The following is a 19,377-nucleotide window of genomic DNA, read 5'->3' on the forward strand; positions in this document are numbered from 1 at the left end:
TCTCTGGGTTCCTGGGTGCATATGTACAACCAGACAGATGCTGAGGGGCCAGACAGGGGTCATGAGGGAGGAAACACCTGCTCCCAGGAGAGCCAGAAGCCAAAGCACATAGGAAGCAGATGGTGCTCACAGAAGGGAGTTGGCAGCTGTGGATGTAAATAATAACTCCTGGACCACTTGGGCCCTAAGTTCTTAGTACTGTAGATAGGGACAGGGACCTCACCGAATTGTTCATTTCCACGCCAAGCTCAGGCTTTGTGTTCTCCATCAAAACATCTGTCATAGAAGAACAAACATTGTTTGGGGGTAAGATCTAGGGAAAACCCAGATCCCTAGTTTCCTGCAGTGTCCCAAGTGGGAATGGAGAACAGGGCATGTTTTGATGTCTTTGAGTTTATAGTGTGAGGTGAAGACCAAACAGCAAAGACCCCAGAGCCCCTCCACCACCCCTGTAACACTGAGTCCTCAAACCTCTCCATCCCCGGGACCCTCTTTTTCTCACAAATGATTTCTTCCTGGGTGGTGGCATCTAGGTTTGATCTGGAGAGAAAAGAAGATGTCAATTGGCAACAAATTGTGCCAGGTAGGTGGGGGTATGTCTCTGACAATGGGTTACCTCTTCTGGGAGTCTCTGACCTGGCTACTGGTTCTGCAGCTCCTGCAGGAAGTTGCAGTTCTGTCTCTTTCTGAGCTGAAAAAGAAAAACAGTGTCTGTTGTAGGAGCATAGAGAGCTCTTCACCCAGGCAGTCTTAGGCAAGGAAGGAAGAGGTCTTTATAGCACATGGATGAGTTGGCAAATGTCCCAGGATATGGTCAATCCCACAGAACAACTAAAATCTCACGGTATCAGATATCATGTGCTTTCTGATCTAAGATTTGCAAGAGTTTCTACACTTGTCTTAATGTCCTGATCCCATGCTTGAATATAGAATTATATTCCACAGGGGAATGAACAACTGTCTGAGTCCCAGGCCACTCACCTTGCTTCCTGACTTTGCCCTGTTGCCTTCGTCTGAGAAGGAGGAAAATGAGGATGAATAGGAACAGGGGGAAGGCCGCAGACACGCCAACCAGAACTTTCAGATAACTTTCAAGTCCTGAAGCAAAAGTGACATCATGAGTGGGACAGTTGATACTTACCTGAGCAACTACTTGTACCAGGACCATGTTGGATCTTTTAACTCATCGTCTCCCCTCCCCACAGTGATGTGACATGGAATTGTCTGTTTCTCTATCAAGTCAGTTCATTTGACCCTACTTGGAAGTGACAGAGCTTGGATTTGAACCAAGGGATTCAGGCTCACAGCAATGTTCTCCCCACTAAAGCTGTGCCACATGAGATGAATGAAAGGAGACTACTACCATGGTACTGTTCCCAACCCTTGCACATGCCACCACCACTGTGGGACACTGGAGAATCGGGTCCTTAAGAGTCCTTCTCTGTCTGGATGGGGCATAACCAAAGCCAGAACATAAAAAAAATTAATGATGTAGGCATGGCTTTTCCTCTTACGCTCAGAGAAACAACAACCAGCTCAGAAGGTGAAGGGATTGTCCCTGCCACCATCTCCAGAATCAGATGTATCAAGTCCATAACTGTCTATTGCCCATTTGACCACCACCATTTAACACAATCATTACTAACCCTCTGGAGTTGAATTCCATACAGGTGAGAAGTTTATTTTCAGAGTCATCTTGGCAGGATGTGGAGGTGAGTGTCTGGGTGCCCTGTTCTCCACCTAACCCTCCTCCCTCATTTTCAAGTTTGAGCCTCAACATCATTCTCTGGATGTCCTCTTCTGTAGACTAAACTAATCCCTGGGCTTCTCACGTCTGTGATGGGAATTGTAATTTGCACTCAAAAGCGGAAATATTCAATAAACGAGGACTCCAGTAAGATAAGAGCTGTGAAGCAGACTGGTAATGAAGCAAACTTCCTCCACAGGGGTGCCTGATACTTACCAGCTGTTTGCCCGGGCTTGAAGGGTGGAAGGCTGGAGGCTTCCATGGGCTTTAATGGTGGAAGGCTGGAGGCTCCCATGGGCTTGAAGGGTGGAAGGCTGGAGGCTTTCGTTTGTTCTAGGAAACAGAACAAGGAGAGGATGAGGGTTTGATGATAACCCAGGGATCCCAACTCTAATCACTGTCCTATATCTGCACTGTAACATCCCCAGGATCCTCATGCTGTCTACCAGAATCCCAGGGAACAGCAAAACACGAAGTGGACAATGTTCAAAGGACCCTGTTGCCATCCACTTCTCTGCCAGGGAAAGTGCCTTCTGAGTAACCCTTCCTGTTGTCCCCATAATCTCACTCCAGTCAAGAGCTCTTCTAGGGTTTGTATTTTAAGTCACTCTGAGAAGTCAGGATCACCTCACCTGAGACAGTGATCTCCACAGGGGCACTGCCATGTGACAGCAGGTAGGGAGATGACTCAAGAGAACTGTAGCACCTGTACTTTCCTGAGAGGGCAGAGGTCACACCAATAATGGACAATTCTGCCTGGAAACGACGATCTTGAAACTTTGATTTTAGTTGTTTGAGTAGATGGTTTTTTCCCTCCTTGTGCAGAATGAAAGTGTCAGTTGGGTATGTTGACCAACATAGAAAGGTCACATTTTGTCCTGGATGCACTGTTGACTTAGGCTTCACTGAGAGGACAGGAGTGAACGGAAGCTGTCCTAAAGAGAAGAGGGAGGATGATGAGAGGCCACCTTTATTGCCCTCACCAAGGTTTCACCTGGATCTTTCCTGAGCACCTTGGACTCTGTCTGTCTTCTCTGACTGAATTCCCCTTCTCCTTTCCCATCTCTACATGACTTCTCCATCCCTTGTCCTAGCCATCACCTCTCAGGCTCCCCATGAAAGGCTATGCAGGGGCTGTGATCTGCTGAAATCTAAGTGTTTCCTCACCTGTGACCCTGATGTCTAGGGGGTCACTGGAGGCTGACCACTCAGAGGAGAGGTTGTGTGCACCATAGCATCTGTATTGGCCTCCAGTAGAGCTGTTCCTAGAGCCCAGTGTGAAGTTGGCCAAGGAGAGGCCAGCCCGGGTCCTCTGGCCATTCTTCTGGATGAAGTGAGCTTCCCCCAACTTGTGCAGAAAAAATCTGCTATAGTCCATGTCAGAGCAACACTGCAGAGTGAGATACTTCCCAGGATCCAAGATACTACCATGATGAGTTAGCAAAGACGGCTTCTTTGACAGCCCTATAAGAAAGGTGACAGGCTATTGTCTAAGGAGCAGCTTTTAACAAAACACATATCAGCTCCCCTCCCACCCTGCATGTGTCACTGTTTCTTTCTGGCTGTGGGGATCTGGCTTAGACAGTAGATTCTTTCTTTAGTCACTCTCTCGTAACAACCTCACCTGGTTTCAATACCTGGAAGAGATTAGTACCTCATCAAGATTGGCCAATGATGGGGATATCTCACCTGAGATTTGTATTTCCAATGGATCACTGGATACTGACCACAGCTTTGGGATATGCTTGTAGTAACCATTACATCTGAATTTCGCTCTGTAGGCTGGTGTAACAGGACTCATAGAGAATGTGGCTTGGAAGTGACCATTAGTGTGTATATACTGTGAGTCCAGGGAACTGGAGAACTTCTCATGTTCTTTGGTGACAATGAACGTATCATATCTATGCTCGGAGACACACTGGAGAGTCATGCTTCCTCCTGAGGTTGCCACAGGCCCTGACAGTGCTGATAGTCTTGGTTTACTGGGGAGGAATCCTATATGAAAAGAACAAAGCCTTTCACATGGGTTCACATCCAAAATGTTACGCAGGGCTAGACTGTGAGGAGGGAATGCTGAGGGCAGAGCCTAGCTCTGAGAATCTGACTGTTCCCTTACCTGTAACCACAATCTCCAGGGTGTCACTGTGCTCTGACCAGCCAGCTGAGGTATAACAGTAACACTGATATTGTCCTACATGTTCCTTTGTCACAGAAGGGATGAAGAATTTGGCCTTTTCCCCAAACTCCTCTGTGGACTCTGTGCCCCAGAGTTTTGGGCTTCCCTGCTTATGCAGAACATACAGTTGTGCGTCCAGTCTCCCCTGACACCAGATGGTCACAGAGCTTTTGTAGGCAATCACAGTGCCTGGCTCAGCTTTGATGATGGGCTTGGGGAGGGTCCCTGCAAAAAGTAGGAGAGAAGGACATGGTTTTGCTTGATAGTAGCACAGTTGATGTCACGCGTATAGATGGCACTTCAGCTGGTGCTGAGTAGCATAAAGTCCCATGAAGATTTAAATCTGTCCTGGACATCCTGGGTTTTTCTGCTACTTTCTCTCTTGGATTTTGTATCTTGGATCCCTCAGTCTCCAATGATCTGTGTCAAGACTGAAGGGCCCTGCCTCCTCACACACATCACCTACCAGGCCCACCCTCAGGACCTGTATCACGTCAACATCATTCTGTGGAAAGTTTTTGCTTCCTCACCTGAGACCACGAGCTCCAGGATGTCACTAGGTTCTGACCACACCTGTGTTCTATTTCTGTGAAAGCTGTGGCATCTGAATGTCCACCTTTGGCGGGAGGTTATAGGACCCACAGAGAACAGGGCCTGGAAATGCTTAATAGAGTTGTTATACTGTGGGTCCAGCATCCAGGATCGCTTCTGTGGTCCTTCCATAGTCAGAATGAGTCTGTGACATTTCTGCCCTGAGTCACACAGTAAAGTGGCATTCCCTCCTTCAGTGATTATCGGGCTGGGCTGGACTGACAGACTGGGTTTATTGTAGGCTCCTGGAAGAGAAACAGGATTCAGTTAAATCTGTCAGGTCTCATTTTCCTCCAGGGCTGTGAAGTGTTCCCTCCCCTCCTAAGAACAGGCTCACTTTTGACAGTGAAGCCTGAGGGTAGGAAGGGCTTTGTCCTCTCACCTGTCACCACCAGCTCCATGGAGTCACTGCACTCTGATTTTCCATCATGGGTCTTATAGCAACAATGATATTGCCCTGCGTGATGCTCCTCAATTTTTGAGATGGAGAATTCAGCCGTATTTTGAGACTTTTGTAGAAACTGTATGAACTGTGTGTAGTTACCATCATCTTTGGAGATATTATACTCTTTCGTTCCTGTGATCCCCTCACACATGAAGGTCACATTAGTCTGCCTGGCAACCACAGAGTCTGGCTGTACTCTGAGGATAGGCTTCGGGAGTGTCCCTGCAAGGAAAATGACATCTAGGATTAAACATTCTCAGATTGAAGGTGTCAACCACATGACCTTATATACAAACCAAGGACCAGCACACAGGCCTTGTTTCCCATCCTCATTGTCCTGGCCTGGCTTCTGGGTACTATAGGTACAACAGGACAGGACAGTGGCAACCACTCACCTGCCAGCAATGATGTCTCATGGACAGGAGTCAGCCCTGGAAGAGAGTTACCTGTGAGATGGTTTTCCCTGAAGCCTCATATTCTCCCTTTAGCAGAACCTCCTGAGACCCTGGGATTTCCTGATGGGTCACTGCTGGGCTATAGAACAGGGTACCTAGCCTACAGTATCCCCTCCACATCGCCCCATCTCACCCAGGACGAGTAGCGCTATGAAGGTGAACATCGTTGTATCTCCTCCTGGAGGCTGCAAATGTTCTTAAAGGTAGAGCTACAGTTACTGCCTGGAGGGATAGGAAACTAGGGTGTGGCCTCTGGAGGCAGGACTTCCTCATGTTCCTCAAGGCATGGTTGTACTTACAGTCCCGCAATAAGGGGTATGTGTGTCGCCTGGCTTTGACATGGCCAGTCCTGTGTCTAAGCGAGGAACTATAACTCAGCAATCAATTCTTACATAGATAATATTTCCACAAACCTCAAAATGCCAGCCTCATCTGTTCGCAGCATACTCAAGTCCACATAGTATCAGGTATATATGAATATTTCAAATAACAATTACAAATTGAAATGCGGTTTTTCTTCATTGCTTTTTCACATTTTCATTTGCAATACTTCCTCCTTTTCAAAATTTACTATGTTTCAGAAGGGTATTAATTTCTACACATGCGTAGAATGAAATTTATAGCACATCTCATCATAGTCACCAGTGTAGGGTTGCAAACGTGTGCCTCTATTTCTGGTTGTTGGCTATTTTTTGATAATCGTACATACCATTGCAATCTTTAGTTCTTTGAAACTTTTTTATTTAAATTAGATACAAGCTTGCTTCACATGTCAATCCCACGTCCCTCTTCCTCCCCTCCTACTCTGTCCCCCACCAGTCCCCAAACCCCAGTCCAATCCCCCATCCATTCCCCAGGGAGGCCGAGGCCCTCCCTCCATGGGGTAACTCCAGAGTCTGTCATTTCATTCAGGGCAGGGCCTAGGTCCTTCTTCAAGAGTCCAGGCTGAGCAAGCATCCCTCATTGTGGGATGGGCACCTAAATTCCATTTGTATACCATGGATAAACACTGATCTACTACACAAAGCCCCATAGATTGCCTAGGCCTGCTTGTAGACACTCACCTTCAGTGGGTCTGGATCAGTCCCATTCTGGCCTCTTAGACATCTGTCTGGGGTCTAGGATATCCCCCTTGTTCAGTTGTTTATGTAGGTTTCACCATCCCAGTCTTGACCACTTTGCTCATCACTCCTCACTCTCTGTCACTGGGTACCAGGAGTTCAGCTCAGTGTTTAGCAGTGGGTGTCTGCCTCTGCTTCCATCAGTCACTGGATGAAGGTTCTAGGATGGCACATAAGGCAGTCCTCAAACTCAATATCGGGTAGGGTCATTGAAGGTAGTCTCTCCACTATTGCTTAGTTTTCCAGTTAGTATAATCCTTGTAGATCTCTGGAAATCTCACTAGTGCCAGATCTTTACTCAAGCCTATAATGACTCCCTCTATTATGGTATCTCTCATCCTGTTCTCCTCTATTCTTCCCCCAACTCAACCTCCCTCCTTCCCCATGTCCTCCTCTACTCTTTTCCCCCTGTCTTTCCCTGGCTCCCTCTCCCTCCCCCCATGCTCCCAATCTGCTCATTCCCCTTCTCTGGGGTACCATACATATGTCTCTTAGGGCCCATTCTGTATCCCAGACTCTCTGGCAGTTGTATTGTAGGCTAGCACTCCCCTGATCCATGTCTAAAATCCATATATGAGTGAGTACATAACATGTTTGTCTTTTTGTGACTGGGTTACCTCTCTTAGGATGGTTTCTTGTAGTGCCATCCATTTGCCTGCGAATTTCAAGATTCCATTGCTTTTCTCCTCTGAGTAGTACTCCATTGTGTAAATGTACCACATTTTCTCTATCCACTCTTCAGTTGAGGGGCATCTAGGTTGCTTGCAGGTTCAGGATATTATAAATAATGCCGCTATGAACATAGTGGAGTAGATGTCCTTGTTGTATGAATGGGCATCTTTTGTATATATGCCAGAGAGTGGAATTACTGGGTATTGTGGTAGACTGATTCCCATTTTCATGAGGAATCTCCATGCTGATTTTCAAAGTGTCTGTATAGGTTGGCACTCCCACCAACAGTGGAGGAATATTCCCCTTTCTCTAGATCCTCTCCAGTGTAAACTGTCATTTCTGTTTGATTTAAGTCAATCTGACAGGAGTAAGATGGTATCTCAGAGTTGTTTTGATTTGCATTTCCCTGATGGCTAAGGATGTTGAGCATTATCTCAAGTGTCTCTCAGCCATTTTAGACTCCTCTATTGAGAATTCTCTATTTAGTTCTATAGCCCACTTTTTAATTGGATCCCTTAGTGTTTTGGAGACTTGCTTCTTGAGTCCTTTGTAAATTTTGGATATCAGCCCTCTGTCAGAAGTGGGGTTGGTGAATACATTTTCCCATTCTGTGGGCTGCCTTTTTTGTCTTGTTGACTATGTTCTTTGCCTTACAACCTCAGTTTCAGGCTATATCAAGCTCCCACAAGCAGGAAATTAGGTGACTAACTGGCGTTATCTGTGTAGGCAGGAACTACCCCCAAGCAACCACAAATAAGACCTGTGGTAATTAACAGCTCAAATGACCTCTGGGCTGTCTGAATGTCTTAGACCATACCAAGACTTTCCTTGGCCTGAAGACAGTACATGGAACCTATCTGTAGAACCTACCTTCTTGAAAGAAGTGACTTGCATTTTGAGTGGAGGTTTGATATAATGATGCCTCCTTGTGCAGAGAGGATGGCATTACACCAGTAATTTTCTCCAAATTATACCATGTTTATGTTTACAGTAAAATGGTCATCATCATGCTAGTAGTTTAAACCAACATTGGGAGTTAAGCTGTGCTGAACTGGATTTCTTTCTTCTCATAGAAATAGTTCCACTTCTAGTCGCAGCATTTGCAGAGACCCACAGAGAGAATCACCATGTTTTGAGTAAATTGTAGGACAAATGAAGAAGACTGAATACAAGCCAGTGGTCATAGTCCTCTATTGTCCTTATTCCCAAGATTCTTAATAGAATTCACTCTCAGAGAAATCACAAGCCACATTATCCCCAGGAGAGCAAGTGCCCCCAATACATTAAACAGAGCCTTGCAGACAGTGTCCTTACAGAGAATAGTAAAGTAGTTTAGCACTCCCACAATGTGTATGATGCAGAATTATAGATCAGCAATATCATAGAAATCATGGAGATTTCTATGAATTTAGTCTTCAGAGTAGCACGCAATGGCCAAGTTCGTGTAGCTATGCCTGCCTTGTGCAAGATGAGAGCCGACATAAAACCTGCTCCAGACATAAAACCCATCTGAAGAGAAACCAGAGTATGAACTTCAGGAGGCATCACCATACCTGACTTCAAGCTCTATTATAGAGCTATAGTCCTGAAAACAGTGCGGTATTAGCACAAAAATAGGCAGGTAGACCAATGGAACCGAATTGAAAACCCTGATTTTAACCCACACACCTATGAACATTTGATTTTTGACAACGAAGCTAAAACTATACAATGTAAAAAAGAAAGCATCTTCAACAAATTGTGCTGGCATAACTGGGTACTGGTATGCAGAAGACTGCAGATAGATCCATGTTTATGGCCTTGTGCAAAACTTAAGTCCAAATGGATCAAAGATCTCAACATAAATCCAGCCACACTGAAACTTTTGGAAGAGAAAGTGGGAGATACTCTTCAACGAGTTGGTACAGGAGACCAATTCCTAAACATAACACCAGTGGCACAGGCACTGAGATCGACAATTAACAAATGGGACCTCCTGAAACTAAAAAGCTTCTGTAAGGTAAAGGACACAGTCAACAAGACAGAAAGGCAGTCCACAGAATGGGAAAAGATATTCACTGACCCCACATCTGACAGAGGGCTAATCTCCAAAATTTACAAAGAACTCAAGAAGAAAGTCTCCAAAACACCAAAGGATCCAATCAAAAGGTGGGGTACAGAACTAAACAGAGAATTCTCAATAGAGGAGGCTAAAATGGCCAAGAGACACTTAAGAAAATGCTCAACATCCTTAGCCATCAGGGAAATGCAAATCAAAACAACTTTGAGATACCATGTTACTCCTGTCAGAATGGCTAAAATCCAAAATACCGAAGAAAATTTATGCTGGAGAGGATGTGGAGAGAGGGGAACATTTCTCCACTGCTAGTGGGAGTGACAACTCATACAGCCATTTTGGAAAGCAGCATGGAGATTCCTCAGGAAAATGGGAATCAATCTACCACAAGACCTAGCAATTCCACTCTTAGGCTTATATTCAAAGGAGGCAAATTAATACAACAAGGGCATCTGATCCACTATGTTCATAGCAGCATTATTTGTAATAGCCAGAACCTGGAAGCAACCTAGATGTTCCTCAACTGAACAGTGGATAGAGAAAATGTGGTACATTTACACAATGGAGTATTACTCAGCAGAAAGAAACAATGGAATCTTGAAATTCGAAGGCAAATGGATAGCACTGGAAGAAACCATCCTGAGCGAGGTAACCCAGTCACAAAAAGACACATATGGTATGTACTCACTCATATATGGATTTTAGACACGGATCACGAGAATGCCAGTCTGCACTTCCACTGACAGAGAGTCTGGGAAACAGGAAAGAACCTAAATATATGCATGGTACCCAAGAGAAGAGAAATGAGGCAAGATCCTCTGAACAGATGGGGAACACGGCAAAGGGTGGAGGGGAGGGCGACCTGGGAATTAGAGGGGGGGAGAAGTGGAAGAGAGAGTAGGACATGGAGGAACAGGAAGGTTGACTGGGAGGGTAGGACAGGGGGAAGAGGGAATCATAGGTTAGAAGACAGATCAGGCATCATTGTGACCTCTAGTGATCTAAACAGATGACACTAATTGGCAAGCTCAGCAATAGTGTAGAGACCACCTCGAATGCCTATTCCTGATAGTGAACTTGATGTCTATAACCAGCTTGGAGCTTTCATCCAGTGACTGATGGAAGCAGAGGCAAACACCCACAGTTAAATACTGAACAGAACCCACGGAACCCAACGACAGAGAGAGAGGAGCGATGAGCAAATTGGCAAAGAATGGGCTGGCAAAACCAGCAGAGACAGTTGATACGAACAGGGGAGAGCTCTTGGACCCCAGACTGACAGCTGGGAGGCCAGCATGGGACTGATCCAGACCCCCTGAATGTGAGAGTCAATGAGGAGGCCTGGGCTACCTATGGGGTCCTGAGCAGTGGATCAGTGTTTATTCCTCAAATACTAACAGAAATCGTGTGTCCATAACACAAAGAGGGTTGCTCTCTCTGCCTGGACTCTTAGGGAAGTACCTGGCCCCTACCCTGAGTGAAATGATAGACTCTAGATATCCCCTATGTGGAAGGATTTGGCAATAGGGTGGGAGGATGGGGGGCTAGTGGGGGGTGCGGGAGGAGGTGAGGGAGAGGGAACTGGGATTGACATGTAAAACAATCTATTTAAAATTAAAATTAAAATAAAAAACCCATCTGAACAAGGAAACCTATATGGGTGTTTTCTCTAAGGCATCATACATTGTTAACATTTGGAAATTCTTGATGGGTCAGTTCCTAGACCAAGATAGTCCCTAGCCTTCTAGGTCCTGTCCCATATATCTCATAGCTGTGATTTATGCCAATTAAAAATGTGATAAGAAGAAAAAAAACAACCGATTTACCTATTGACTGTAAGGTCTGAGATAATTATGCGGAAAGCATGTTGTTGAAAAAACAAATATATGAAATCCCAGCAGTTCAGAATTCACTCAATCATACACTCTCCCCCCAGAAAAACCCAACAAACATTTTGGATCATTTCCTGGGAGCTACTGGTGCGTCAAACTCTGAGGGATACCACCTGCTGCTTTACCTACCCTTTGCAAGGTTCTGGGTGAGAAGTGATTGGAGAACAAGCTTTGTCAACTTAGTGCAGTTCCTTACCCTAGTGTGAACCTGAGAAGATTCTTGGTCTGATGGTGAAGAGATGAACTTTTGTCCATTAGAGACAAGAAACGGAGACTGCCCCAGAGCAGCAAGTATTTCTCTTTTTGGGGAGACTCTGGGGATGAATTTCCATATCTATTACTCGGTGGTTATTAAATTCTCCCCAATGGGGAGTCTCATGTTTTAGAACACTGGTGTCCGAGCAGTCACAATCCTTCAGAAAGAAGTACCCCAGACTATGTGTTGCCATCCACATGGACCTAATAAACTCAACTATGGGTGTCCATACTCAGTGCATATTGAGAGGGTGTCCATACTCACTGAAGTAACCATGTGCATAACTAGTTGGAAAGTCTCATGAGCAAATCAGTCTGCTGCCTCTCTGCATTTTCTGGGGATGCTATTTATTGTAGCTCTTTTTGGAAAAATGTTCAAACATTTTTGATGCTGTAACAATAAATGGCACACTTACTGAAAATAAAACTAAGTATTTATTGTAGAAATTACTCACAAGATACCAAACAAGTAACCCAGATGAGCCAAGTAGTTTTCCGCTGCCGAACTGGAAGCCGAACTCCGGGAAAAGAGACCAGGACTTCCTTTGTGCAGTCTTTTATGCCTTCCCCCGTAAAAGTGGGCCTGGCTAGTGACGCAGTTCACCGCCTGCATACGTATACGTCTTTAAGTCTGCCCGTATATGTCTTTAGTCATGCCTAAAGTGGGTGTGGTTAGCGGTGTGGTAAACCGCTCTTTTATTACCTCATCTGTATGTGCCTCTAGTAAGTCACATGGTTAATGGCGGAATACAGGCTTCCTCCTACACATTTTTTTCTGGAACTTTAGTTTAATTCACATGGATTATTTTAACCTAAGAGAATATAAATCTATTACCATTGTTGGGGACCAGGTTACTGGCTCTACTTCTTACCTGAGGGCACATCCCAAAACTCAGGTGCCTTCCCACAGATGGCCTGGTGCCATAGAGATAACTTATTGCTTAACAAAGTCTCACTAACACCTACACTCCCTGGTGAGATCTCCTGCTCTCTCGCATATCAAATACTCCATGCTCCTAACAGCCCCCTGCCTCACTTCCCAGCATCTCCAGTCTAACAACCTCTGCCCCATGGCCGATGCCACATTCCCCTATATAAGCCTGTACAGAACTTTCATTAAACACAGCTTGATCGGAAGGTTTGTCTTGCTGTCCATCTCCTTCTTGTCTCTTGTCTTATTCATTCCAGGTTCCCATGGGCTTGAGCCCATTGTGCCCTGCTGGTCAGGACATACCATCTTCAGAAGAATTGATCACATTTGCATAACACTTTCAAAGAATAGTTTTGTCTTAATAGTAACTCATTTTATCCTACAAATTTTATTTTTAATCCTTAAAGAATTATTCATTTTATGAGTATTTTATCTGCATGGATATGTGTGCAACATGTAAGTGAACCATAATGTGGGTGCCTGGAACCAACCCTGTTCCTCTGCAAGAAAACCATTTATCTTAACTTCTGAGCTCCAACCCATATGTGAGATATTTCCAATAATGATTACTAATGTCCAAAAGTAGTTTGAATGTTTCACAATTACTATCCACATATAAGCAAACATGTATGAAATAGTCAATATTTTAATAATTTGTTTTTCATTATTTTTGAGTCTGCTTTATTTTCTACATGAGTATCTGAAACAATGATTTTCTTTGTGTATAATAGGTTATTTCATATGCATAAAATGTACTCCTTTCTGGTGGACTGACCAGCCCAGCTACCACCTAGGCCCAGAACCAGTGCTGAGTTGACAGACACCAACATCCAACCCATCTAGGGACTGCTAGAGCATGCAAAGTGGATGGTCTTGCAGATCCAAAGATGCTGGATCTCCATGCCACAGGGCAATGACAGGAGGTCCTGGTATTGATGGTGTAGCAGAAATCAGAGCCTTGAACCAGACTAATGGCTCATTGTAATGAGCACCTGCAAGTAAAGATGTATAGACTGAGGGCACACTGTGTGGCTCATTGCATCCCACTGCAGCCTACATGACAACATTTTGTTGCTCTTTAGTTTTTTATTTTATTTGGGGGGGGCGTAAGTTGCAATGGACAGAGGACAGAGACAAACGGATGGGGAAAATGTGTGGGATCAGGATTCGTGATGTGAAATCCACAAGAATTACAATCAAGTAAATGCCTTTTTATTTGCTGATAATAAATATACTCATTGTTATAAGATGGAAACTTTGTTTATTTTTGAATAAAAGGCTGCAACATACACTCATTGTAGATAGCAGTGAAACTGAGAAACATGTTTTATGCGGGTATCTCATGTAGTTTTTATCACATTCATACAACCTCTCCCTGCCCGCTTCTAGTATTCATTTCAATTCATATATGGATAATATAGGCAATATGTATTATTTATTAATATATAAAAATCTAGGACTCACAGGTAAAGAAAGACACACAATTGTCTTTAGATTCCATACATTTCACTACAAAATTTTCTACCATCAATATTTTTAAATATATATGTATATACATATGTATACTTAATTACATAACCACATAGAAATGCATCTTAAATTCTACATATTACATATTGGCATGTACTTAGGACCACAAAACCTTACCCACATTATTTGTGTCTATTTATAATATTTTATACATTTTTATTATTTACTAATCATCATAGGGATACACACTCATGCATTTGAACAAATAGACATTGTGTGTGTGTGTGTGTTGCTCTAAGTGTATTTCCATGTCTTTGTGAGTTGTACTATGGGTGTTTTAATTAAGGAGATGCTGAATGGATGATGAAGCATTGTGGAACCTGGTTGTGGTGGATGCAAGCAAGAAAGTCCCAGAATGTCATTTCTTGGTGCTTTTGACATTTAGAAGGTCCTGGAAGGAGCCTTCACCACTGTGTTCTGGGTCCTCAGCTGCTGACTCAGGGAAAACCATGTCCAGGTGAGCCAATCCCCTTTATCTCATATCCCAGGTTGAGCAGAGAGAATAAGAGGCTCTATCATTTATGAGCTCAGAGAACATTTTTTCACCCTGAGCTCTCAGGACAATTATAGCTATGTCCCAAAGCAATAAAGACACAAATTCTAAACTTCTATGACAGCATGGAGATGAAAAATACATCAAGAATACCGGCAGCAGCTGTGTTGCAGCAGGGAAAGGCAGATATGCTGGATGTTTGTGAGATTATATGATGATAACAACATACATTCACAAGGTAGAATAAATGAAGAGACTGTAAATGAAAAGCCTAGGAGAAATACTAATTCCTCTTAGTGAATTTGCATACCCCATGTCACTTTTGTATCTCTTGAGGATCAGAGAACTTCAGCATCTCAGAAACCACGAGGAGAGTAAGGATAATATCAGTGGTTGACCTTGACACTTGACATTCAATTCCCCCTGGCTGAAGTCCAGTATCTTGGGTATGACTTTAATCTATTCTGACTTCTTCCTTAGTATTTTTCATTTAAAAACAAGCATTTTTCATTTTACATACCAATGCCAGTTCCCACTCCCTCCCCTCCTCCTGCTCTCCCCATGTTCTCCCATCACACACACCACCCACTCATGAGAGGATAACGCTTCCCATGGGTTGTCAACGAAGTGTGGTACATCACTTTAAGGTATGACCACGCCCTGCCATATGTAGGTTGAGCAAGGTATTCCTCCAAAAAGAGTGTGATCCTAAGAGCCAGCAGAAACACTAAGGGTAAATCTTGGTGGTCCCGCTGCCACTGGCCCCACAACCCTCCCAAAGTAACACAACTGTCACCCATGTTCAGAGTGCCTAGTTTGAGTCTATGCGGGTTACCCTGCTGTCAGTCCAGTGTCAATGAGCTCCCACTAGTTCAATTCACCTGTTTCTTGGGGCATCCCCAAAATTGTCTTGACCCTTTGCTCATGTTATCACTCTTCATTGTCTTCTTCTGGGAGCTTGACCCAGTGCTTAGATGTGGATCTCTGCATCCGCTTCCATCAGTTGCTGTATAAAGGTTCTATTATGATAATTCAGGTAGTCATCAATCTGATTACAGGGAAAAGTCAGTTCAGGTAGCCTCTCCACTAATGCTTAGTGTCTTAGCTGGGGTCATCCTTGTGAATTCCTGGGCATTTTCTTAATTTCAGGTTTCTCTAGCAGCATAATGACACCCTCAATCAAGATATCTCTTCTCTTGCTTTCCCTCTTTGTCCTTCTCCAATCTCTGCCTCTTTATTCACAACCCCAACCTCATAGCCCCAGGATCACACAGTGAGGAATCTTATCAACTTATGTATAACTGTCCTTGTTCTCATGGTCCTAGGAATTATGCTTTTTGAGGCTTGTCAAAGACTGCAAAGAACTTTATGTGGAGCCCTTATGTGAACACAAGAGACATCAGTAGACCCTCCATGGCCTCAGAGTCTGTAACAAATATAGTACCTATATTAGGAAACTACCATCACACAGTAACCAGAGAACAGATGTTATTTGCATACAAGATCCATCTCCTAATAATCAATTAGTTAGAGGAATAAATCACACATCGACAAAGTGTATTCTAGGATTAAAAGTGCACAACAGTGTATGCTCATGGTACTCTTACATTTCACCTAGACGCATATATACACATAATGTTGTATAACTATGTAACTTTTAATTGCACACAAAACAGAAATAATGGGTAAATAAGACTAAAATACTAGTTTTGCAAAGAAATATGAGTGAATAATTAGTAATTCAAGCCTGCATCACTCAAAAGAGAAAATGTCTTTTGAGAGAGTAGCACATAGGTTAACAATAATGCTAGCAAGAATAATAATTTACAGAAAATGAAACATTATTTATCTATAAAATTTTCACTTGAAACTTTAATAAAAGGCAAAGCTTGAATATGAGTGTTGTGTGCAGATCTGTGATCCTAGCACTAAGCTAATGAAGCAAGGGGATCATGAGTTTGTGGTTCACTTGTGATACATTATTCAGCTTCAGGCCAGTCTGTGTTGAAGAGAGAATTCAGATCATCTTAGGGGTCTAATGAGAACTGGTTCCAAATAAAAACTTAAACAGGTTGGGAGACAGTATAAGAAATTCATGTATGGACATGGTCAATACACTCTACGTGAGCCCATGTAATTCTTACCATGTTTCCCATTCTCTTGGACAACAAAGAGGCCTTGATAACTCTAGTAATAGATTTTATGTAATTGTAATGCTTATCAAGAAAAACACACCCATTCACAAAAGTGGTAAGTCAAACTATCACAGGCTTGCTCTTTGTTTCAACCAGAATCTCAGTATCTCATTACATGAGGGAATGAAGACACACATGAACCCCAAAAGGCAATAGAGAAACTGTGCAAAAAATTGTCATCTGAGTATTTGTGAATGTCAGAAATGTATCATGAAAATGGAAAAGCATTAATATACTAGAGAAGGGTCATGAGCCTCTCCACTTTATTTCCAGGCGATGTCCACCTTGGCTGTAAGAAGGTAGACTTTTAAAGTGACTGACAATCCAGGAAGCAGTTCTAGGCTAACAAGACAACACAGATACCACACAAGTCCTACCACCTCAGAGACTTCACATGATTTAACACCCAAAATGATCTGTAATCTGTACCTATGGGGAAATGGACAGTTATAACTGTTCCAACACTCTGTGTATACAAAGTCCTCTGTAATTACTGCCAAGGGAGGAGTCACATAACCCTTGTAAAAGCCCCACCTTCAATGCCTAGATACTCAGAACCTGCCCAAGACTGAGGCTGATTCAATAAAGAGATTGTTTCTTCTTATCATAATCAGCAAAAGCTGTCCTCAGATGGCTGGACACTTGTGCATAAATATGGTTGGAGAATTAAGCAAGTAAGGTTCATCTAGCAATGCCTCATGTGATGATACTGCATGAAGAATGAACCATGAAAGAGATATTCCATAGGCATGATTGTGGAATAAACATGGAAATAAGTTGCTGAAGAATTGCTTTCTCACTTAAGTGTAAAGGGAAGCTTTTTCTTGCTAGCTGCTTTGGTTTATCCCCCGCCAGCCGCCTGGGCTCTGCCACATTGTAGTTCCCAAATAAACACACAGGAGGCTATATTCATTATGAAGCTGTTGGCCTTGCTTGTCTCTTACTGGGTAGCTCTTCTTTAAGTAATTACCCCATAATCGTTAATCTAAGTATGTCTCTTACCGGAGAATAGTTCCAGGTTCCTACCCCATGGCGTTACATGTCGACTCTCTTGTGTTTCTCCTTCCCAGAATCCTCCTGGACTCCTAGCCCCACCTATCTAGATTCCTATTGGCCAGACAGTCTTTATTGACAAATTCACAGGACTTCCCCCAACACTTAAGGACATGCTGTTATTGCTGTGGTTGAATGTGGTTGAATATCCAATGCATGTCATGTGAGAAGGAAGATGGGATGCCGTCTGTTGAGTACACAATTCATTTGAGAGACGTTATTCACATGGATCTCATTCTACCAGCAAGGGGAAGAAAATGATTTCTCTGGAGAGGATAGTGTTACTGAGCTCAAGGCACTGAGTGCATATCTACTGGTTCACAGTGTGAGCCCATCACATCCTCTAAGGACAGAGCAAATAAGTATCCATGAATTAATAGGAAAGAAAAACTGTATGTTATGCTGTGCATGACAGGACATAAGGATAAACAAAATGCAAGAGACTGAGTGCTGTTGTGTCTGAAAGAGCACGAGAATCTCTCCTTTGAAGTGAGTAGAAGGAGAAGTTGGGGATTTACGGTGAAATATAGGTGTTTGATTGTTCACTCATTTGGTTTTAGACAGAGGCTGATGTATCTAAGGCTGATATTAAACTCACTGTATGGCATGAATGATTGTCCTGTCTCTGAACACCAAGATTATAGGCACAAATAGCTACAGTGGGTATGTAGTACTAGATCATAACAAGGTGTTCATGGGTGCAAACATAATCAACTGAGCTGTATTTGAAGCAGCATTTTGGTACAGCACAGCAGATACAAACACAGAAATAGAAGAAGATGAGAACAATTGGCAAAAAGACAATCAAAGATATTCAACCTCATGGGGAAATATGGGGCACTAAGTAGTGAAAAATAGGTAAGACAATTGCTCCTTGAGCTATGGGGGTGGTTTGTGTTAATAAGAAGTTAAGAAGTGAAGGAGGGACCCACAGGGTACCATTCAGCAAATGGAACGTAAACCCAGTGAGCCATGGGAACAGCCCTGTTTCCCTTGCTGTCTACCTGTACATCCTTCTGAGGTACATGTCAAGATAAAAGCTACATGTGAGCTACAAAGTCATGTGCTCAGTGTCTCTCTGCTTTGCATCTTCCCTTCAGCATCAATGTGCATCTTTCCTCCTGTGGAATGCTTTTCTGCAGGCAAGGAATGGCTGGCCCTTGCTTCTTGAACTACTAGGACCTATGATGGTCTAAAGGTGATGCATATAAGATTGGCAAAGCTCTGTCTTCAATCACTTGCAAGGTTGTAGCCACAGGAGAAGATGACATGACTACAATACTCACAGCTTTCCTCTACCTTGGTGAAACGTGAAGATTGTGTACAGACACAGTCAGTGGGATTGGGGGATTTACTTTCCACAGTCCAGGCATTGTTCCATCAGGATACCTCAGGAGCTCTGAAGACATTTTTGGAAATGATGGCTACATAGTCCTTAGGGACAAATCTCATACCAGGAACTGTCTTCTAGAGCTGAATCTGGGACTCAGGAACCTAGTGCTTGCATGTTAGTGTGTCCTAAGGTGTCAGCCCCTCCTACTACTGGGAACAAAGGAACATTTCTTGACACTAGGAATGGGGAATGGCAGGTACAACTGAAGCATTGAAACTGCAATGGATCCTAGTGCAAAGTTTGCAATATCAAATCTAATGTCTGATGATAGAGTAGTTTGTGTTCTTGTGGGGGATCCTTACAATGCCTGACCTCAGGGCTGAGTCAGGATCTGTGGTTTTAAAAGGAAGACAGGTGATCACCTCAAGTGAG

The 19,377-nt window shown here is 43.4% G+C and overlaps 1 protein-coding gene across 1 annotated transcript; it reads right to left on the bottom strand.

Annotated features, from left to right (window-relative positions):
• Positions 1-248: 248 nt before the first annotated feature.
• LOC101823949 (leukocyte immunoglobulin-like receptor subfamily B member 3) lies at positions 249-5,578 on the bottom strand. The gene is made up of 12 exons (XM_040733835.1): positions 5,548-5,578; positions 4,897-5,181; positions 4,454-4,759; positions 3,864-4,148; positions 3,437-3,742; positions 2,915-3,211; positions 2,380-2,682; positions 1,964-2,080; positions 982-1,098; positions 637-691; positions 472-540; positions 249-276 (listed from the first exon to the last, which is right to left on the bottom strand). The coding sequence occupies exons 1-12, from the start codon at positions 5,576-5,578 to the stop codon at positions 249-251; spliced, it is 2,199 nt and encodes a 732-aa protein (XP_040589769.1).
• Between the last annotated feature and the right edge of the window lie 13,799 nt (positions 5,579-19,377).

Source organism: Mesocricetus auratus, unplaced genomic scaffold, assembly GCF_017639785.1.
Source record: "Mesocricetus auratus isolate SY011 unplaced genomic scaffold, BCM_Maur_2.0 Super-Scaffold_100037, whole genome shotgun sequence".
In the NCBI taxonomy this organism is placed as follows: domain Eukaryota; kingdom Metazoa; phylum Chordata; class Mammalia; order Rodentia; family Cricetidae; genus Mesocricetus; species Mesocricetus auratus.

Bases quoted from the DNA above. Each gene is read 5' to 3' on its own strand.
- LOC101823949 (XM_040733835.1), bottom strand. From the start codon at position 5,578: ATGTTCACCTTCATAGCGCTACTCGTCCTGG. The intron at 2,081-2,379 runs GTGAGGTGATCC...TCTGTTTCCTAG, and splicing joins TGTGGAGATCACTGTCTCAG to AACAAACGAAAGCCTCCAGC. The intron at 1,099-1,963 runs GTAAGTATCAGG...CTTTTGCTTCAG, and splicing joins CAAGCCCGGGCAAACAGCTG to GACTTGAAAGTTATCTGAAA.